Here is a 20592-nt window from a genome sequence, read left to right as displayed (position 1 = left end):
AAAGTCGGGTGAATCAACGTTAGATGGAATAGCAAGGGGATCTCTGAAGATACTAAAATTCCTAGTAGTTTGAACTTATTCTGGTACCATGAAAAGAACCTTGAGCAGTGGTGGATGGTGGATTGTGGTTGATGTTATCTAAGGCTCCCACTGTAAATAACACCTTTTCTCAAATGAGATCGACACACTATATCCTCATGTTGCAATCTTTTACAGATAGCACCCATTATATACAGTACCGCCCATGCGCAAAGTCGCACTCACTTGCACACGCAACTTTGCTCAAGATTTTAAAAATCACTAATTAAGGGGCATGGCAACTGTTTCACTCATGGATTCTTGTGAACAAAACAGCTGCCATATTGTCTTGCAAGCGAAACAGTTGCCACGCCCCTTAATTAGCGATTTTAAAAAAATCTTGAGCAAAGTTGCGTGTGCGAGCAAGTGCGGCGTTGTGCTTGACTCTTGATAGCACTAGTTAAGTTGTTTTCCAGCTCAATAACCTGGCTGTAAGTAATACTACATGTAATGCCTAATTTGTGTAGGTTGCAATTGCTTACTAGCTTCTTACTTCTTGTTTGAGTATGGATGTTTAAACCAATATACAGAGGAAGAGGTGTTTCCCTATCTTTACAGTAGCAATTGCTCTGTGCACATGATCTTTTGATTTGGTATTGAAGCATATAAGCTGAGAAATGGCTGAGACAAGCCTGCGATTCATGATCACCTTGATTCTACAAGTTAATTCCATTAAACAGCATTGATATAGAGGTCTTAAGTATAAGGTTTGTTGGCAATGAGAAGCGAAATTGCCAGAGAATTTAAAAGATAAAATATCGAATATTTCTTTCCTCATCAACTTGACTAATTTAGTCATTTAAAATGCTTCTGATTCAAAATCATGAAAACTTGCTGACACTTTCAGCATTTTTGAACACAGTTTTCAAGGTGGCATAGGAGTTCAGCAAATGCTCTTGCCAATATTTGCTTTTCTTCACTTCTGTTAGTATTATCAAGAGTTCATAATATGAGAGAAAACAATCAATGATGAAGTGATGAAAGTACATAAATTACAGAGTACATAAATTACAGAAAGTGTGATAGTCCTCGGTCACATGTGACGACGTGTATGGTCCTAAGGAAGGACCCGCATGGGCATGGTAAGGGTGTAAATACAAAAATAAAATAAAAAGAAGCTACAGTGGAACCTTATCCGGACCCCACTTATCCGGATTCTCGGTTAACCGAACCACAGAAATGACTGCTCTATTAGAGTAGTGACTGTTCTATTAGGGTAGTTGAAATAACTGATATTCTCAAAAAATTTCTTCATGCTATTTTCAAGTTGAAATAACTGATATTTCAATTTACACACAGTTTCAGAGATACAGACTTTTCAGACTTATGGACCACCTCTGGTCCCAAGGGGTTCAGATAACTGAGGTTCCACTATATATAAATTAGCCAATACTAGTCACATCCAGCCACTCTTTATTATTCCTAGCCAAAACTATCCTCTCAGAGGCTAGAATACTTTGGTAGGCAGCATCATCTAAACATTTCCTTAAAGTAGATTTGGGGATAGTTATGGTAGGGTTGGAAAATTTGATGAAATTCAGGTAGTTTCCAATGGAGGCTGGTTGGTAATGGCCAAGTGCTGAAATTTCTATAGTTTCATAATGCGCTTGTCAATTTCATGCCCCACCCTCCCACTTCCGGGGAGGGTGGGGGAATACAGGGGGTTTGACAAATCGTGGTGTCAAATTCCCCACTACTGGGGCAAAATCGGCTGTGAAATCCCCACTATGTCCACACCCCTATAGAAGGGTATTTGACAACACCTCAAGGATGACTAAGCGCATATTTCATGCATGCGACTAGTAATAAACCTGCCCTGTAGTAGGCATTCCAGTATCCGAGATTTTTTAATAAAAAATTCTCCGTATATTCCCCAATAGAACCCTGGCACAAAATAACAACTCGATTTTAACTTGATATTGCTCCGTTGTCCGAGCTCCAATGAGGATGAAAACTGCTGTGAAGTTTGTCTACACGCTGTTCATCATGAAAATCTTGGTTTTATCGTGCGCATTTCATATAAGTAAGTTTGTGTTGTTTTGTAATCTTTTCAAGCCTTGTAATGTATGTAGAATACTTTAAAACTTTATTATTATTATTATTTATTATTACTAGGACCGCGTCACATACAACCAAGTGCATACACCAATGTGACAGCCCCCTGGTGAGGTTATTAGGTGGTGAAGGCACGATCCCCAAATCAACTCAATATGTCACAGTAGTGACAGATACAACACAATAGTGGCATCGTAACTAAAGGCCACCAGTAGCTAAGTGCCAGTACATCATTGGTGTGGTAATGGCACAGTGATGTGTACACAGTATATGCATACACAACCTACAGGAGATGCACAATACTGTAGGAGTATACAAGCCAGGTGGACCAGTTAAAGGAAGACAGCCAAGCCAGCCAGCCAGAGCCTAGTAAGCTAGGTAAAGGCAAAATGTACAATAATACAAGAAAACATTTTATTAAAATTTTAAAACATACCACGCTCTTACAATACATTAGTACAAACAGACAACCAAACCAACCAGAGCCTAGCAAGCCAGAAAAAATATAGTAAAATACAAGACATATGTACATTACAATACAAACAAACATACCTGTCCTTGTGCAGCTGGCATGTCAAACCTATTCAGGTGTCCTGCAGCCATAGATACACCATAGATATTAGAGTGTACTCTAATATCTATGGATACACGGAGCGCATCCACTGGCAGCTGGCATGGCGACTTGAGGCTTAGTGTACCAGCTGGCAACACTTTCAAACACAATTGAACAGTAGTTCGCTCGTCTAAATAGCCATTTGAATCTGCTCGATTAGTAGTGGGTATATCACGTGCTGTTTTGATCGGAATTAAATAGAATTGTCGTACGTTTCTATCACCTCCACGGAAACATTCACCCATTATACGATTATCTCTTCATACAACATGGATTCTATTCCCGGTGAGTGCGAAGCCTTAGGCCTTGTAGTTTTCTCAAACATTATTTATTTATTTATTTATTTCATTCATTATGCCCCTATTTGGTGATTATTAGTTTCTCATCCACCGCCCGCATCCTTCTTAAGCTACCGCATGGTAAGCCATTATTTACTCTGCGCATGCTCGGAAGAACACGTGATACCAAACTGTTATAATTTTTGTTGATGAACGCTACAATGCGCTATATATCACCAGGAGAACTGTTGTTTTCCTTAGCAAATTGCTGCAGTGCCAGTTGCAATCGTGCTCTATCGACTTCATCAAAGCAGGCTTTCAGTTGACTGTCGAAAAACAGTTGGCGATCACGAAAAGTAGAATCAGCTGGTGAAGGAAATGTTTGTAGTAAGAAAGAAAGACAATTTGGACAAGGTCTGTACATCAGTGTGTTAATATTATAAAATAATGGCATAATGGTAATACCCTCCCGCCCGCATCATAATAATTAGAAAGGCTGGATGAGAAACTAATAATCACCGAATAAGGGCCTTATTAATGACGTAATTTTAACCGCGTTTCGTATTATTCTTAGTACTTGGTTGTATAATTAGCACTTTACAGTGACCTGCACTGAAGGTCTGACAGCAACATGTGCTGCAGCCTTAGGATTACCTAACATAATTTAGACCTAATGACTTGACTTACAAACTGACTGATAAGGTGTAACAGAAAAGGGGCCAAAGTAAGGAAAAAAAATCCCTCCAACCCCAGGATTCGAACTGCAGGTCAGCCAATGTCTAGTCGAGGCCACACTCAGTCTTCCTCCAGGAGGGACGGACTTTCTTCCTTAAACCTGAAGTATTTATTATTAGCACTTTACAGTGACCAATTAAAAAATGTACTGTCGGGTGGAAGGTAGTCACTGGTGCTTACTTTAAAGTGCGTAGTTACTTCGCTCTGGTTAGCGATTTTCAGCTCCAGAGCAATTTTCTGATGGCTGTGTCATCAGCTCAAAAGTATAAACCACTTCAAAGTCGGCATAACAATGCCATAATTGAAACCACAACTCCACCTTAGGTACTGTTGCATCACTGTGGCACCTCCACTTTAGTTGTTTACCTTTATAAGTTGTTAACTTGATGTTTTTGCTTACTTGACGTAGCCTCTTGCCTATAGGCATACACCATTGTATTGAGAAGTGTGCAGTAGGTGAAACATATTTGCTCACCACAAAGCATACAAAGATCGCTGAGATCTCATACAGTTTGAATTTACTCTCATTAAATGTACAAACTTGCAGTTAGGAACAACTGCAGTTTCAAGATAGTCCAGATTGCTAGATGGCTTCCTGATTCAATTGTGCCATTTTTCCCTTTTAAATGCATATGTATGTAGAAAAATGTACCTTTTTTCAATTTTTAAGCACTGTGCATGCCAAAGTAGCTAATTCCAGCCCAACAAACTATATATTTCTGAGATCGGCAATTAATACTCTATCTATTGAGCATATTAAAAGCCCATTTTTCCAAAATTTAAAAATTGGGCTGGAATGACTACCTGTAGCATAGATATTAGAGCACACACCGGGATTGGAAACGCCAATATAATTCGTAAACACACCGCACCTTACGACCACGTATGGCTTCTTATATGTACGCATGACTTCTACTGTATTCCTTCCGTTCTTCAGAGCCGACAAAGTGATAAAAAGATGGCAACACACCGTGGCATGGAGCTAGGGTGTGACGAGCAAGGCCATAAGGAATGCTGCGAAGGTAAGGGATCACTGTTCGTGCCATGATTATCAATTTTCATTTGTAGTTTATGTCAAGAAGGTTAGAGCAATAGTTTTTGGGTTACTAAATGACGAGGTAATGAGTACTGATACAGAAGGATCAAGGGAATTTATTTCCAATGCCCAAAGTATGCTTCGACAAATGCAGTCTCCATTGACCAAGGAGTGTCATTTCCTTGAGTGGCTGTTTGGTAGAATGAAGAAAATAGTTGGTGAACCCCCTGAAAAACTCCAGAGAAAAGAAATGTGGAGCCAGTTCCATAAGTTGAGAAGTTCTGATGATTTTTTTCAAGAATGGAAATGTTATTTGGAACAAATCATGGGAATATCAGCAAAGTCAGTTTTCTTTCAGCTGATAACAGCTGAACTTTTTGAGCAGTTGCTGCATGATACTTACTGTTGTGAAAATGCAGCACCTGAAGATAATGATGAAGCGAGACTAACATATGAGGAAGAAAATGCCATCAGATATATGGCTGGGTATGTGGTAAGAAATCTTCAAAGGAAAATGGCAGATGAAGTTGAAATGTTGATTGAAACAGATAAGAAACGTATACAGGAATCTAATTCCACAGATTGGATCAATATAATTGACAGAGGAGGGCTCATTCATGTTACCGATGAATGTTACCAACTTTTCTTGGCAATTGAGCATGCCACCTGTCAAGAATTGAGAACACAAGATTGGAGACATGGATGACGGTTTTTGCTAACAAATGGAAATGTCACTAATGAAGATAATGGTGTTTTATTTCAATGGGCTCTGATCACGGGTCATGAAACAGAGAAAGAAGATGTGTTGCATGCAATAACTGCATTATGGATCAACATCTGGCAGAACTCCTTTTCTAAATCAATAATGGAAAAATATCAGGCTGAATCAAAAAAAGAACTGCCAAGTGCAAGTCATTACGAACCAAATTATTTACTGAGATAGCACTTCATAATCAATTATAAAATAGTGTACAAACAGCAATGTATAAATCATAAATAATATACAAACAGCAACAATGTTAGGAAGACCTTCTGCGTTTCCTTTTACGTAAAGGCTTTCTAGCCAGCTGCAAATCTGTATTACCTAATTTGCGACCACGACAATTTCCTAGGATGTCATCAACCCATATAGAGCACACTACCCTGAAATTCTCAGTAGTCTTAATAAAATCAATAACTGTGGGGTTTTCACTGCATCTTCCTGCCTGCCTCTGTAAGCCAAAAAACTTCTCTAGCGTGTCTTGATTTACCTTGCAGCTTAAAAAACATGTCACTTCAGGAATCTTGAAGATGTAAGGAAGCAGTTCACAAAATGACAACACTATAAAGTACATAAATGCAGTAACAGTTGACACCTTGTCTATAATACCTGTTATGCGTATTCCATCTAGTGTCTCACAGGGTAGCATCATCATTTGCTTCTCTTTTTTGCTAAATCCTGGATGTTTATTCATACTGCAATAATAAAAAAAAATACATTGCTGATTCTGCTGCAGCCATAATATGCAAATCATTTATTATCACATAGAATCAAATATACATAAGTGCCTCAAAATATTTAAAATATGATGTCATTTAGTTGACAAAGGGAAAACCAGTGTGGCATTTAATTATGATATTTTTCCTAACTAGATCACTGAAGTGACTGAGAACTTCCAAATGAACTTTTCTATTTGCTTTGTACCGCTAAAACACACCTATGTTCAAAAGGAATGGCGATTGGAAGGTTGTTTCGTTAGACTACAGGGAAAAACGTGGCAAAGCCATGAATGAAAGTTACATTCTAGCCTATTCATTCTACTCGTGCTTCAATCTATGATACTTACGTAATTCTGCATCGACTGGTACAAGAATTACTCCACTCCACCATCTTCCTTCTACATGTCGTTACAGCCGTGTAAGCACGCCATCAGGGGGTCCTTCACATACAAAATCCATCGACGACATTTCGAAATTTGGAAATTTGGTCACTCAAATTTCTATATAAATTTCTAAATTTCTGCTAAATTTCCAAATTTCTACTGAATTTCCAAATTTCTGCTAAATTTCCAATTTCTGCGTGCTCTGGAATTTCGAGTTGCTACGAACAGTGATGGATTCTATGGTTGTTGTACTAAAAATGGTTAAATTTCAAGCGGTCTTACAAGCCATCATATTATAATCTATGAAGCCATCAAGATCAAGGGCAGGCTATCCTCAGGAGCCCACGACGATATGATGATGCCCACGCATCACGCCATTCAAGCGAACTGGAGACACCACACAGACTATGAATAGAACTAGATAGCTAGTTGTAAGTTCTTAGACATATTTTACTGCGTAAAACATATAGCTAACCATGTTCGTGAATGAGTAGCCTACCTGCATAGTCTGGTGCGGCCGCCCGGCTTCACAAATACCAAGAGAGCAGCTTCCGCATATCTTTGACCACGCATATACAATGGGTAGTGATGATGAATCTTCCACTATATGCTTTGCAGAAACTGCTTTTTAACTACACTCTGAATAGTGGCCTTAGCCTATTGGACCCCTACTTCTTCTATTTACTCTCACCACCACCAGGAGCTTATCGAGTCCTCTGGACTTGATAACTGAGCTCCTGCTGCCACCTGAAGACTATATTGAATATACAACTGCTACACCTTGCATGCAAATTTCCAGTGATTTACTTTCATATTCTGTACATGTTTAGCTTTAACAATTCACCGGCCAGCCAAGAGTAAAACTGTGGAGGCTTGCGCATGGACACTCAGGGATGCTACAGATAGTTGGATCTTCTGCAGGTATGGTACCATCTCTACAATAATACCTATAATATTATGCTGATATTGGCATTGTAGGAGTAGACTGCTGAATATCCTCCATGTGCAAGTATACTAACTAGCACACAAGAGAATTGGTGAATTCTCTTTGAACTCACTGAAACAGGATGTTGAAACAGAGTTTAATAATATTATGATAATGTTTACAAATTATGACAACTTCATACATATACATGTAGTATTGCTGCACAATGATGGTTAGTTAATTAATGTACACTCATAATTTGTGTTATTTTAAAAGATAAAAAGAAAAAGGTATACTGTACCTTAAGAAGTCTCAATAGTTTTAGTGATCACTAACTAACCAGATTAGTTCATAGAAATTTTTGCTGTAGGTTATTTTGCTTATTGTACTCTAACAAAAAAATGAAACATCATACATGCTTTACATCACATCTTGCACATATCCAGTCACTATCTTCGTTAAATGGGTCTACACAGTCATTATGGTACCACTCATTACATGACTCGCAAAGTACCATGAGTTTCCCATCATCAGGCTTAAGGCAAACTGGGCAAATTGATAGACAGTGTATATCTCGTGCGCTGCTTGTCAATCGTCTATTCTGCAATACTGGAAATAATGTAAATTGTTCCTTTTCCAAGCAGGAAAGTAGATGGAGTCTCATTTCTGACTGGCTAAACACACACAAACATGGATCGGTGTTAAAAGCAAGGCAAGTACAATATGCAATACAATAAATGCCACAATCACTAGAGCCTTTCTGTAAAGGTACATTCATAACTTGGACATCAATTGATGCAGAAGGCTTCAGCAAGCGTACTATTGCATTGTCTGCTTCTAAAGAAACAGTATTAAAAAGAAAGTCATAATACTTCAGAGCATTTGCATTGCATCCTATTGTTGAAATGACTGCCCAATGACTTTTCCCTGGTAAATGTATTACTTGTATGGCGTTGATAGTATTAGCTATCCCTCTGGTGCTTTGTTGCAGCAGTGTTGACTCTAATCCACCATACCCAGGGAATTGTTTCCTTAAAACAGCACATGCAGCATTAATAATTCTGTCAGTCAGCCATCCTCCATTCAGTATAATATGTCGTTCTTACATCGTTAACCTAAACCCACAGCAAATCATCCACAGTCTTTCTACATCCAACACCAATTCACTATTATCTGCTCCAGTCAAGTCTATAACTTGTGACAGTGCCTTATCATTTTGTTTACTTGGCATAGTAACACTTGGATGTTGTTTGATTGCCATTTCTGCCATATGCAGATCAATTGTTTCAATCACTTCTTTTGCTAGTGTAAATTCACTGGCAGTGTACAATGCTGATATAGGTCGTACCTGATTCAAGTAAGTCTCTGTGTTACTACTATGTTTAGTATTTTGAAGGCACCCAAGTGAAAGGCTACATATGTACCTTGTCAGTGATATGTAGTCAACTGTGTTTGTACTGCTACTGATTGAAAATTTGTTATCAAGTTTACAGAACCACGAACATAATACTCCAATAGAATCTGAGGTCACTGGTGCAATGGTTGGCTTATATTGTCTGTTGCTCTTCAATTTTTCCTTGTGTTTGGCAAATTGCATGATTCTCCCAACCTTCCAACCATTTCTTTCTTCTGAAAATACACATAGATCACCCAATTCTACTTGGTCTTTAACCTGTGGTAGTGCGTAGTTAATTTCTTTTAGACTCTTTGATGGTATCTGTTTTTCTAATGTGGAGTAGGGCTGTTTAACTCTCACTCTAAAGAGTCGGTCACTAGAAACTCTTTCACTCTCCTGGAGTAACCAAACTATGGTTGACTTGCGAACATAAATATTTTCTCCTTTGTACTCAATTTCAATATACTTGTGCCTTAGCCCGTGCTTTTTGTCAACAGAACTCTTCATATCCATTTTCTTGTACATGGGAATAAATGTTCTCCCATCAGTATCAGCTATTTCTCTTTGGCATAAGTAGGTTGCTTTCTGTTTGATGCTTTTATCAATAATCTTCTTTTCTTCTAATTGAGCTATGTTTTCAGTAATTTCCTTGCATTCTTGATTATCTAATTCAGAAATCATTGGAACATATTCATCAGCAACCTTTAAATCATCATCATCATCTACATCTTTCTTGATCACGTCATCTTTCGAGTCTCCATATACATCATCCCACTTTTTTCCTTTCACTAATAATTCTTTCATTCCCAAATCCTCCATTGCAGCTTTTGCCTTTTGCAAACTGAATTTTATGGCATCTTCAATGCTTTTGTTGGTGATGTTTTCACAGGTGTACATGGTATCCTTATTCATTCCACTTTTTTTGTCATGGGCTACTTTGTGTGGATATATGATACCTGTAGCTTCAGAAATAGATTCAAGATCTACCTGAATCTGTAATTTGTGTAATCGTCTTATCAAACCTAGAACTGTGAAATTAATCATTGTGGAGAAAGTTGGGGACATGCTTCGGGCAGCTCGAAAAGCCTTTTCACATGGCTGAGAGCCTAGCAGCCAAGGAAGGCAGTACATTGATTTTCCATACTTGCGCAACATCAAAACAAAAATAATTAAGGCATGGGCATTAATTTCTATGCACAAATATGAATTCAGTGAAATGAAGTTGCTTTCTAGAGTGTAATCTTCATGGCAAAGCAGCCATTTTCGCCAAAATCTAACAAAAAATAGTGCATACCAAGCCTCTGTAACACGTGTAATTGGATCAAACTCTTTGTTTAAATAACTTTCTAGAATGCACTTTGTGACTTGCAAATAATATTTGGTTCCTTTGGAATCAGGGATATCATCTAGTAAAGAAATAACATTTTCACTGGTTATTCTCAGTACAGCCTCAAAATTCTGACGATCTTGGTGATCTAGATCCTTAGTTCATAAATTATGCTGCTCTTTACCAAATGATGCTTGCAGTAAACTTAAATGTGATGACAAGGCAGCATACTTGCCCATTGGAAGAATTTGTGAGTATGTCAACAATCTAGCTTTCAATTTCACTCCAAGATGCACTGGGTCTTGCACAAAAGTTATGCTAGCAACATTTTTGGCACTAAACCATGAGTTCCATCATTGAGGTATTCCAAATCCCTAGTGATTGTGAGAAAGCATGTCTTGAGTGATTAAATTAACTTTTTGATATTGCTTTGGTGCATAATCATCTAGCTTTATTGACACACGCATAGATGTAAGAAGCTTAGAATCTCCATCACTTCCAAAACTAATCACTTTTATGTTGCGTGCATTACACTCCTTGATAATGTATTCCCATCGTTTCAGTACAACTGTAGCATCAAAGCAGTTATCACTGCCAATCAAAGCCAGGCAAAATGGTGGCACATTTAGTGAAATTGCTTGTGCCACATAAATGTATGCACTAGTAGCTTTCTTGGATGACGCAAAAATTTGCTCAATTTCTTCTTATGTAGTGGCAGAGAATAAGTTTTGCTTTGGAAGAGAATCTTCACTTATTGGTAGGACAAAGCCAACAATGCTGTCACTGTTTCCATCATATTCAACTCTAGATACCACTCTTGTGGCATCTTCTGAAATTGATATCATTCTTGGAGCATTGTATGCATCCAGATGGGCAGCTAATTTGTCAAATAAAAATTCCCCTTCTTTAAGGGGATGATAGCGTTTGCTGGCTTCTCTTTCTACAGTGGACAGGGATGGAAATGCCTCTGGCATGTTAGCATGAATTAACTTGTATGCTGATGGACCTATCATCAGTAACAGTGATAAGGAATAGCTTTTCACAATTTCACTGTGTCTTCTTGCCTTTGGTACCAATCTGCAATTGCTTTGTGCATTTTCTATTAGTTTTTTAAACAATTCAGTAGAAAACTGCAATGCTTGATCTTCATCAAGGTCTTGTATTTCTTTTAAAGAATGTTGACAAAGGATGTTTTTTACTCTGGTAGGTATGGAGATGTAATCAGTGATTTTTGGCTGATTTGGTTCAAATTTTAACAATTTCTGTGTTTTTCGCGTTTCATATGACCAGTCAACCATTGGTGATTTGACAGCTGTATCCCCTCCTGACTCACCAACACAGGAGGGGATTACTGAAAATCCTTCTCACTCAAAAATGTACTAGACTGCTGAATACCCTTTGTATGGGATTGTTGAATATCTTGTGGACTCACTGAAGCAAGAGGGGACTGGTGAACTTTCTGTGGGTTCACTGGCACAGAAGTAGAATGTTGAGTCACATCTTTCTGTGGAGTAACCAACACAGGAGGAGATTGCTGTTGAATATCGTGTGGACTCACTGAAGCAAGAGGGGACTGGTGAACTTTCTGTGGGTTCACTGGCACAGAAGTAGAATGTTGAGTCACATCTTTCTGTGGAGTAACCAACACAGGAGGAGATTGCTGTTGAGTATCTTGTGGACTCACTGAAGCAAGAGGGGACTGGTGAACTTTCTGTGGATTCACTGGCACAGAAGTAGAATGCTGAGCCACATCTTTCTGTGGAGTAACCAACACAGGAGGAGATTGTTGTTGAATATCGTGTGGACTCACTGAAGCAAGAGGGGACTGGTGAACTTTCTGTGGATTCACTGGCACAGAAGTAGAATGTTGAGCCACATCTTTCTGTGGAGTAACCAACACAGGAGGAGATTGCTGTTGAGTACCTTGTGGACTCACTGAAGCAAGAGGGGACTGGTGAATTTTCTGTGGGTTCACTGGCACAGAAGTAGAATGTTGAGTCACATCTTTCTGTGGAGTAACCAACACAGGAGGAGATTGCTGTTGAGTATCTTGTGGACTCACTGAAGTAAGAGGGGACTGGTGAACTTTCTGTGGATTCATGGGCACAGAAGTAGAATGTTGAACCACATCATTCTGTGGAGTAACCAACACAGGAGGAGATTGTTGAATATTTTGTGTATTCACTTCCACGTGAGTAGGCTGTCGTACACCTTGTGGACTCAATTGCAAAGGGGAGGACTGCTGTGTAATTGCTAACAGCTGATGAGATTTCTGCTTGGTCATACCTGCAGCAGTAGACCGTTTCTTTGTATTCAGCTTAGTAGTAGAAGTCTTAATATTTTGTTGAAGTCCTTTAGCTTGAATTGAAACTTGAATCATACAAGAATCATCATTGCTGAGCTTTCCAGCATTGGCAGATTGATCTACACACTTCCTTTGCTGGTCATTACTGATTGTTGATGGATCACTTTGATGTGGCTGAGACTGTTGTAAAAATGTGGCAATTCCAGGTTGCTTTCCACTGTCCTTGCATTTATGGATGCATTGTTTAATATGGGCGGTCCAGTTGGATAATATCATAACTTTCTTTCCATTTGCAGTGGTTTTAGGATTGAGCTGGAACTCCTTTCTGCACAGAGTGCATTTGACAGAGGCTTTCAAATGGTTTGAACTGTCAAGTTTACAAATGACACTGTAGTCAGTGTGCTCCTTAAGCTCTTGAATCTCTTTAGAGCCTTCCTTTCTTATCCATTTGACCATTCTCTTACGTATGTCATTATAATGAAATTGCAAATCATAGCTCTGGTAGGGTGGACTTTCTTCTGGATCTGCAGTGGAACATGTGATAATTCGTTTTTTTGTTGCATTTGAATGGCCAGTAGTTGGTCGTTTTCTAGCCAAGCGGCTGTTTATTTCCTCTCTGGCCTTGAAATCATTAATAAATTTAGCTATTAAGATACGATGACCGGGCAAAAAGACAAAGTTTGGGACATTGGTCAGGTTTTTGGCAACAGTTGGAGGATAACAAAATTCATCATTTGGATGGTACTTAATAATAAATCCCTCAATTTGGTTCAAGCTATTCTGGGGGCCTTCTGTTGTCATCTGTGTTATGGCAGGACTATTGTCATATCCAGTATACTTGAAACAATTGACAACATATGGTGGTAAAGATTTTCTCATCATATTCAATATTTGTTCTTCATCCATAGATGTGTCTTCTATCTCTTGATCACCATTTTCTGCCATACCGTATTCTCTGATCCTATGTAAGAATGTCAAATAATACTATTACTTTATATAGTGGATTAATTATAAAGAAGCTAAGTATATGGTCTACTGATGATAATCACTTGAATGTGCTCTTCATTTTTTCACTGCATGTTGTCTAGTAAAATTTATGAGTCAAAAATGATTTATGCTGAACACAAATTGGTGAGCAAATGTTACCGAACTGAACTGCAAATTTTCTCAGCTTAGCTATATGCAAAATTTAGCAATCACCCCACAAAACAGTATTACTCACTGGTATGAATTGTCTCTCTAAAATGCTTGTTATACTGTAACATATTTCTGTGGTGTTAGTAAACACAATCTGTTTATTGACACCTCAAAAATATGCATGGTGTGAACTTCATTACATTTCTATTGTTTCCCTACACTGGATATGGTTTGTAGCTGAAAGCATAAAGAAAGCCATGCAGCAACTAGCTTTTAGTATATGAGAACATGTAAACGCATTATGTAGCTATACAGCTGCCATCCCAGCTGCTATAGCTACTGATATACAGGCTGCAGCTGCAGCTGCAGCTACTTCACACATGCCATTATGCGTGCCATTATATCCCTAGTATTTGCACATACCTTTAGCGACCCAAAAGGATTAGACAACGCTTCATGAACTGCAAGTTCAAGCTGCAGCTGAATCACGTTCAAGCTATGATGAGGAGGCAGCTAAGTCATGATAATGTAGACGAGCAGCATATCATGCTACAGACAGTAGCTTACTTACCAAAGTTTGCAACTGGTTTAATTGCGTTAATGTTTTAGTTGAAACTTCAGTATCCCGGCAAACACAAGCGAAATTAGTTCGGAAGTATACAAGCAGATTACGGACACATTCACGGATAAGTCAATGCGCGTATAATCTAGACGGCGCTATAAATCTTTTATACCTTCCATAAACCTTGCTTCTCACTTCGTACTATACTTATGTTCATGTATACAGTACAATGAAATGATACAATAAACAAATTTCTGTACAAAACACATCATGAATTCCTATTCGTACGAACTAAAATTTCAATTACAAATTTCTAAATTTCCAAATATATTTCTAAATTTCCAATTAAATTTCTAACCAAAAAGTCTAAATTTCTGAGCTGATCGACGACATTTCTGGAAGTGAAGGACCCCTCGCACGCCATTCACCGCCTGGCCTTAACCGCTTTCAGTACACGTACGTATATTTTCGCTTTTATAAGGTTAATTAAATAAGGTGCGGAGTGTTTGTACGGAGCTATTGGCGCGTTTCCAATCCTGGTGTGTGCTCTAATATCTATGCCTGTAGCTAGTAAAATTATAGCAAGTGCGATTTTATTGTTTAGGAATGCAACTACCGAAAATCGGTCAGTGAATTGGACAACTGTCAATTGCCCCAGGGGTGGGGACAAGAAGCAATGTCAAATCCCCACCTGGGGTGTGGGGACGCCCGGGGGTGGTGGGTGGGGCATAAAATTGACAAGTGCATAATAACTGGAGATACTTAATCTGTCAAATTCTGCCCGCAATAATTGTAAATATTCAGCTCAGCTAATACTAGATCCGGCACCAGCAACAAATTGATCATCCCTCATCATTTAAATAACGTATCTAGACATTCTTATTTCCATAGATTACCAACTCTCTGGAATGCCATGCCTATCCTTAACTTGGATCTAACGTTTCCTCTGCTAAAATCAAAACTAAAAACTTTTCTCTGGGATCATTTTATAACTAACTTTGAAGATAACAACAATTGCTCATTACACTATCTCTGTCCTTGCTCAAGATACCACCAGTCACGTCCACCCACCTCAAACCTGAACTACTTGTAGAATCTGTGTGTATATAAGTAAGTAAGTAAGTAGGTAAATAAGTAATGTAATGTAATGTACTTTCGCGGCTGTTGGTACATGTTACCAACAGACCTTTGGTGTGTTTACACCATAAAGCAATAATAAATAAATATAAATAAATAAATAAATTCAACTCTCGATTGCTTTCTATTCCGTGCTGATTCCAAATGATGGACGGATCCAGACTTTTAAAAAGGGGGTTTCACTTTGAAATTGCAACTTAAGCCTAGCTGTATAAGAAAAAAAAAGTCATCACCTGCTGACAATAGCTGTCACCTCACCAACTTCCTTATTTATAACTAGATATATAGCTTGCTACACTGCTCCTCAAAAGACTACTGTGACTGCTCTATTAGAGTATCTCGAGTAAGAGAGGCTTTTAGAATCCGCCCCTGCAGAGTCTAGTAGAGCAGTTTCAAAACCATGGTAACCAAAAATTACGCAATAGACCACACCCAAATCGCCACATATCAGACAATTCAATGTATTTTAATGTCATTCAGCTACAGTATGAAAATGTACTGTTTGTTCAATTAGAATTTTAAAAATAAAATTGATTCTACAAAAACCCGTTAATTTTAGCAACTTTTATATGCTCAGCTGTATAGCACGTATATCATATAGGGGGTGGGTGGGTGGGAGGGTGCGGAGGGGAGAGGTGGTGGGCCGCCCACGCGCAAGAAGTGGTTGAAAGTGAAAAAACAGTCTATAAGTATCATACAACTGTTTAAATATATACGTTCTTTGATATAGTATATGCATTAGTTTGCCAGTGATAGTTATAAACGGCGAAAAGAATGTAATGAATTGCCCGCCCACGCCCACGCCAATTTGCGCCTTCGTTAAAATGGCCTTGCTCAAAGACGATTAAATGTCTATGACATAGTTTTCTGTATAAATACTTTGGTTTGTTTATCATGCTGTAATATTGTGCTGCTGTGTTATGCTATAATAATATTAATGCTTATATTATTTAATGATGTTTGTTTCTATTACTTTAGTGCACGGTGGGAGGTGGAAGCGTCCATGATGATGATTGGGCAATGTGCAAATAAGGTGAGTGTATGCTTTGTAAAAAGAAGCCCACGTAGCTGTACACGGCTCATCTTCTGTACAGATCAGCTTCTGTATAGTCTTTCATTATTTTATTTTTCCCGAGGGGTAGCCAACGCCCACGCAAAACACAGAAATGGTGTACCAGAGGGGTTGCCAATGCCCAAGCAAAGCACCAAACTAGCGTATACGAGACTCCCAATCTTTATGTATTTTTAAAAGCATTTAGTGATATTGCTAACTAGTAACTACCTGTACAGTTGTTGATCTACATCTTGTTCTAGTTATTCATGATCGATCATTGTCTACTTTGTTAAACTCACTTTCTCCTTTATTTTTACATGATTTTGGATTTAGGATTTGGTTTCTAATATATTTGTGTATTTCTGATTGGATTTCTCACATAGCATACAAGATTCCCAAGGCATTGGCTACCCCTTGCTTTTTACCAATAGCCAGTTCATCTCTAGTTGACAAAGATTGATATTACAGACTAAATTAAATTCTTGATCACAGATACACATTTCCCTTGTTGCTATATGTGGCACACCACAAAATTAACCAATGTAAACAACCATTACCATACCTTGTAGTGTTTTATTTTTATGTGAATATGTAGTGAAGTGTAGTGTGTGTGTGTGTGTAGTGTGTGTGTAGTGTGTGCGTGATAAAGATTTTTTTAAATTCACCAATTTAAATGTGACTGTTTTTCCACAGGTTTATACGTTGGAGAACTGCAACAAGTAACTTGAAATTTTTATAATGACCATTTTTCAAAATATTTATTTGATTACATGTACAAAATACAAAGATGTATCACGTGATCAAAAAAAGCATGATGTACAAGGACTATTGACCATTGAAAAGTTGATGAATTAAACTTTCAAGAACGTAATACTTCTCCATTGCAACTCGCCCACGCAATATAGCGCGCGCGTCATTAATAATCAGTGCTCAGCCAGGGTATGCGACTATTGGATTGAGATAGTGATTTTTATAAAATTATTTGTACCGTGTAAAACGTTCGTCACGAACGGTATAGCTAGCTGAAGTATTCAAGAAAGGATAGATCTAGCCTGGTATAACCTGGAATCGTTAAAAAGTTCGCGCCTGGATTGTTGAGGTGAGCCAATATTTTCATGGCCAATGGTTCTATGTGTAATGTTAAACCCCCTACTTTGTACCATGAAGAAGGCCGTATTAAGCTGTTACATTTTACGTGAAAGTAGATGTCATGCTGGCCATTCCTGCTAGAACCTGGAAAGGGTTTAAAAGTTATCTGACGATCCATAACAGAGCCTTGAAAACCTGCTTCCAGTGTAGACGCGTGTATCTTGCCAATAAAATTTTTTTTATTAAAAGTCGCTTAATTGTTGGATATGATGTTTTTGTACCAGACTGTTTCATGTTGCAAACAGAATTCCTCACTAAATTCATGCCAAGGCTATTAATACGTAAGTAAAATAGTTGCCAGTGATAGAATGAAGTATGTAGGTGAGTTATTAGGCATTAAAAGATCCGTACTGCCTCCCAATAGGGCAGTTTCGTAGAAAAGAGAAATGCGTAAGGATGGATTTGGCCAAACTGCGACCTATTTACCGCCCAAAGGTGGTTACAACCAGGGGAAACTTGCAGTATAGGTCTTTATCCAGCATCACAGCATCGTACAGCCACATCCAGTCATCCCTGAGTTAGCCAGAATCGCTCGTGTGCAGGGATTCCCACTTCGTGTGAAAAAGCAGACAGCAAAATAAGACCGCTAAACTTTAACCGATGGTTGATTTTGACAATAAAACTTTAACACTAGTAAAATTCACAACTAAGAGTGTTCTTTTGCTGGCGTTTTATCACAGTTGGGTAGTACGCCATCACCGGTCTCGTGCCTTTCAGGAGCTCTGGCTAATCCTGGGATAACTGGATGTAGCTGTACGCTGCTGTGGTGCTGGATAAAGACCTATACTTCAAGTTTCCCCTAGTTTTAACCACCTTTGGGCGGTGAATAGGTCGCAATTTGGCCAAATCCATTTTTAAGCATTTCTCTTTCTTACGAAACTGCCCTGTTGGGAGGCAGTACGTATCTTTTAATGACTAATAACTCACCTACATACTTAATTCTATCACTGGCAACTATTTTACTAACGTATTAATAAGTCTTGGCATTTTTTTATTGATATTTAATCAGGGAAAATAGCGTCAGCCAAAGACGGCTGTTTTTTAGCTATGCCCTGAGAGCACAACAAAAAAATACTATACAATATAAGTACATACATACACAACAAAACAGAATTACATTGTACATAATAATGTTTTTAAATCATTCACAGTTTTAGCACTGTATAGTGCTTTAGGTAATCTGTTCCATATGGCCGTACCCCTGTACGCCAAAGACTGTTTTACATAATTAGTTCTAACACATGGAACAAATAATCGGTGTAAATTTCTACCAGAGCAACCAGTAACATCCACGGCATATGAAAAAATCCCATGTAAATAAGGAGGGGAAATCTTGTTGAAAATTTTAAAAACCTGTACAGCTGTGTGAAAAGTACGCCTTTAAGTTAAAGATGATCAGAAGTTAAAGTTATCAGAGGAATGGAAAGATGATGTAAACTTAGTATGGAGTCTTTCCAAACGACGAGTACTACTAGAATTTGATGGTAACCACACAGTATCACAATAATCCAACACCGGTAAAATATAAGCTTGATATAGCAACTGCAGAACTCTAGAGGAAGCCGGCCTAACGCGATTCATAGCAAAAAGTTTCCTTCTAACTCTACAAGAACATAATCCACATGAACCTGCCAAGTGAGATGCCGATCAAAATATACACCCAAATACTTAGTAGAACAAACTTGCTTCAAGATAACACCATCCAACATTATTGTGAGATTCAGCCCTCCAGTTCTCTGGCGGGAACCAATGAACATACATAATGATTTAATCACGTTCAATTTGAATCTATTAACAACCAGCCAAGTGGAAACATTCTCTACATCTGCTTGAAGGGTTTTTTCAACAACAGAAAGGTCACCATGGCTAAAGTGAAGCTCCGTATCATCTGCATACATATTAATGTCAGACAAAGAAATAACACTTGGCAAGTCATTGACATAAATAGAAAAAAGTAAGGGCCCTAGGATTGAACCCTGGGGAACTCCAACTTTAATAGGCCCACTAGATGACAAACAACCTTGAAATGCAACTCGCTGTGTTCTATATTATTCAGATAACTCCTTAACCATGAGTGAGCATTATCACCAAAGCCATAACAACCCAACTTCTGCAACAGAATAGAATGGTCTACACAATCAAAAGCCTTATAGCTAGGTCCAAAAATACAGCGCCTACATATTCCCCACGATCGATAGCACCAGAAAAAGAATTGGAAACATGCAGAAGAACATCCTGAGTTGAATGTCCACAACGAAAGCCAGACTGTCTTTGTGAGAACAAGTCATACTTGTTGAAATGATCAATCATCTGATTAGATACAATTCTTTCCAATACCTTGGAGAAGATTGGTAAAGCTGAAATGGGACGAAAGTTAGACAACGATGAACTATTGCTTGATTTTGGAATTGGCGTTACAACAGCAGATTTCCAACAATCCGGAAAGACAGCTGAAGAAATACTCTTATTAATTAACTTAGTCAAAAGCACAGCCATGCACAAAGGTGAGGCCTTAACAAACTTTGCTGGAATTCCATCAACCCCCACCGCCTTATGACTAGCTATCCAGATGAGAAATACACTCAACAACCTCCTGAACATCCACTTCAGATAATTTAAGTGGTGACACATCAGTGTTTATGGTAATATATGAGGTAGGGGATGTATGGGAAGATGGCATGAATTTAGCAAGGAATTCAACTTGCAACATCAAGCAGTCTGTTACAAAAACATGGCGATCTGGGTGTGGTCCATTGCATCATTTTTAGTTACCATGGTTTTGAAACTGCTCTGTAGACAGGTTAATCCCAACATAGCAACAAAATGGACTTGATATACTGAGGAGAGTATCCTACTCTCATATACCACTGTAGAAGGGCGTATCGTGAAAGTTATGATGTAGAACTTCTGAGTTCACCCGTCATTTGCCTAATTAATGTAATG

The 20592-nt window shown here is 38.3% G+C and overlaps 1 protein-coding gene and 2 long non-coding RNA genes across 3 annotated transcripts; 2 read left to right on the top strand and 1 right to left on the bottom strand.

Moving 5' to 3' along the window:
• Positions 1–4658: 4658 nt before the first annotated feature.
• On the top strand, positions 4659–5673 carry LOC136250774 (uncharacterized). Its single transcript, XM_066043065.1, has 2 exons — positions 4659–4781; positions 4828–5673. Exons 1-2 carry the CDS (start codon positions 4718–4720, stop codon positions 5499–5501), a joined length of 738 nt encoding a protein of 245 aa, XP_065899137.1. The 5' UTR covers positions 4659–4717; the 3' UTR covers positions 5502–5673.
• A 70-nt stretch (positions 5674–5743) lies between these two features.
• On the bottom strand, positions 5744–6967 carry LOC136250768 (uncharacterized). The gene is made up of 3 exons (XR_010698708.1): positions 6622–6967; positions 6165–6250; positions 5744–6116 (listed from the first exon to the last, which is right to left on the bottom strand). It is a non-coding gene; the product is annotated as an uncharacterized lncRNA (long non-coding RNA).
• Positions 6968–16255: 9288 nt separating this feature from the next.
• LOC136250765 (uncharacterized) lies at positions 16256–17333 on the top strand. Its single transcript, XR_010698707.1, has 2 exons — positions 16256–16479; positions 17194–17333. It is a non-coding gene; the product is annotated as an uncharacterized lncRNA (long non-coding RNA).
• The last annotated feature ends 3259 nt before the right edge of the window (positions 17334–20592 follow it).

This window comes from Dysidea avara, chromosome 1, assembly GCF_963678975.1.
Source record: "Dysidea avara chromosome 1, odDysAvar1.4, whole genome shotgun sequence".
Classification (NCBI taxonomy): domain Eukaryota; kingdom Metazoa; phylum Porifera; class Demospongiae; order Dictyoceratida; family Dysideidae; genus Dysidea; species Dysidea avara.
Note: the sequence above shows the minus strand (reverse complement) of the source record. Positions and strands in the feature narration are given on the sequence as shown.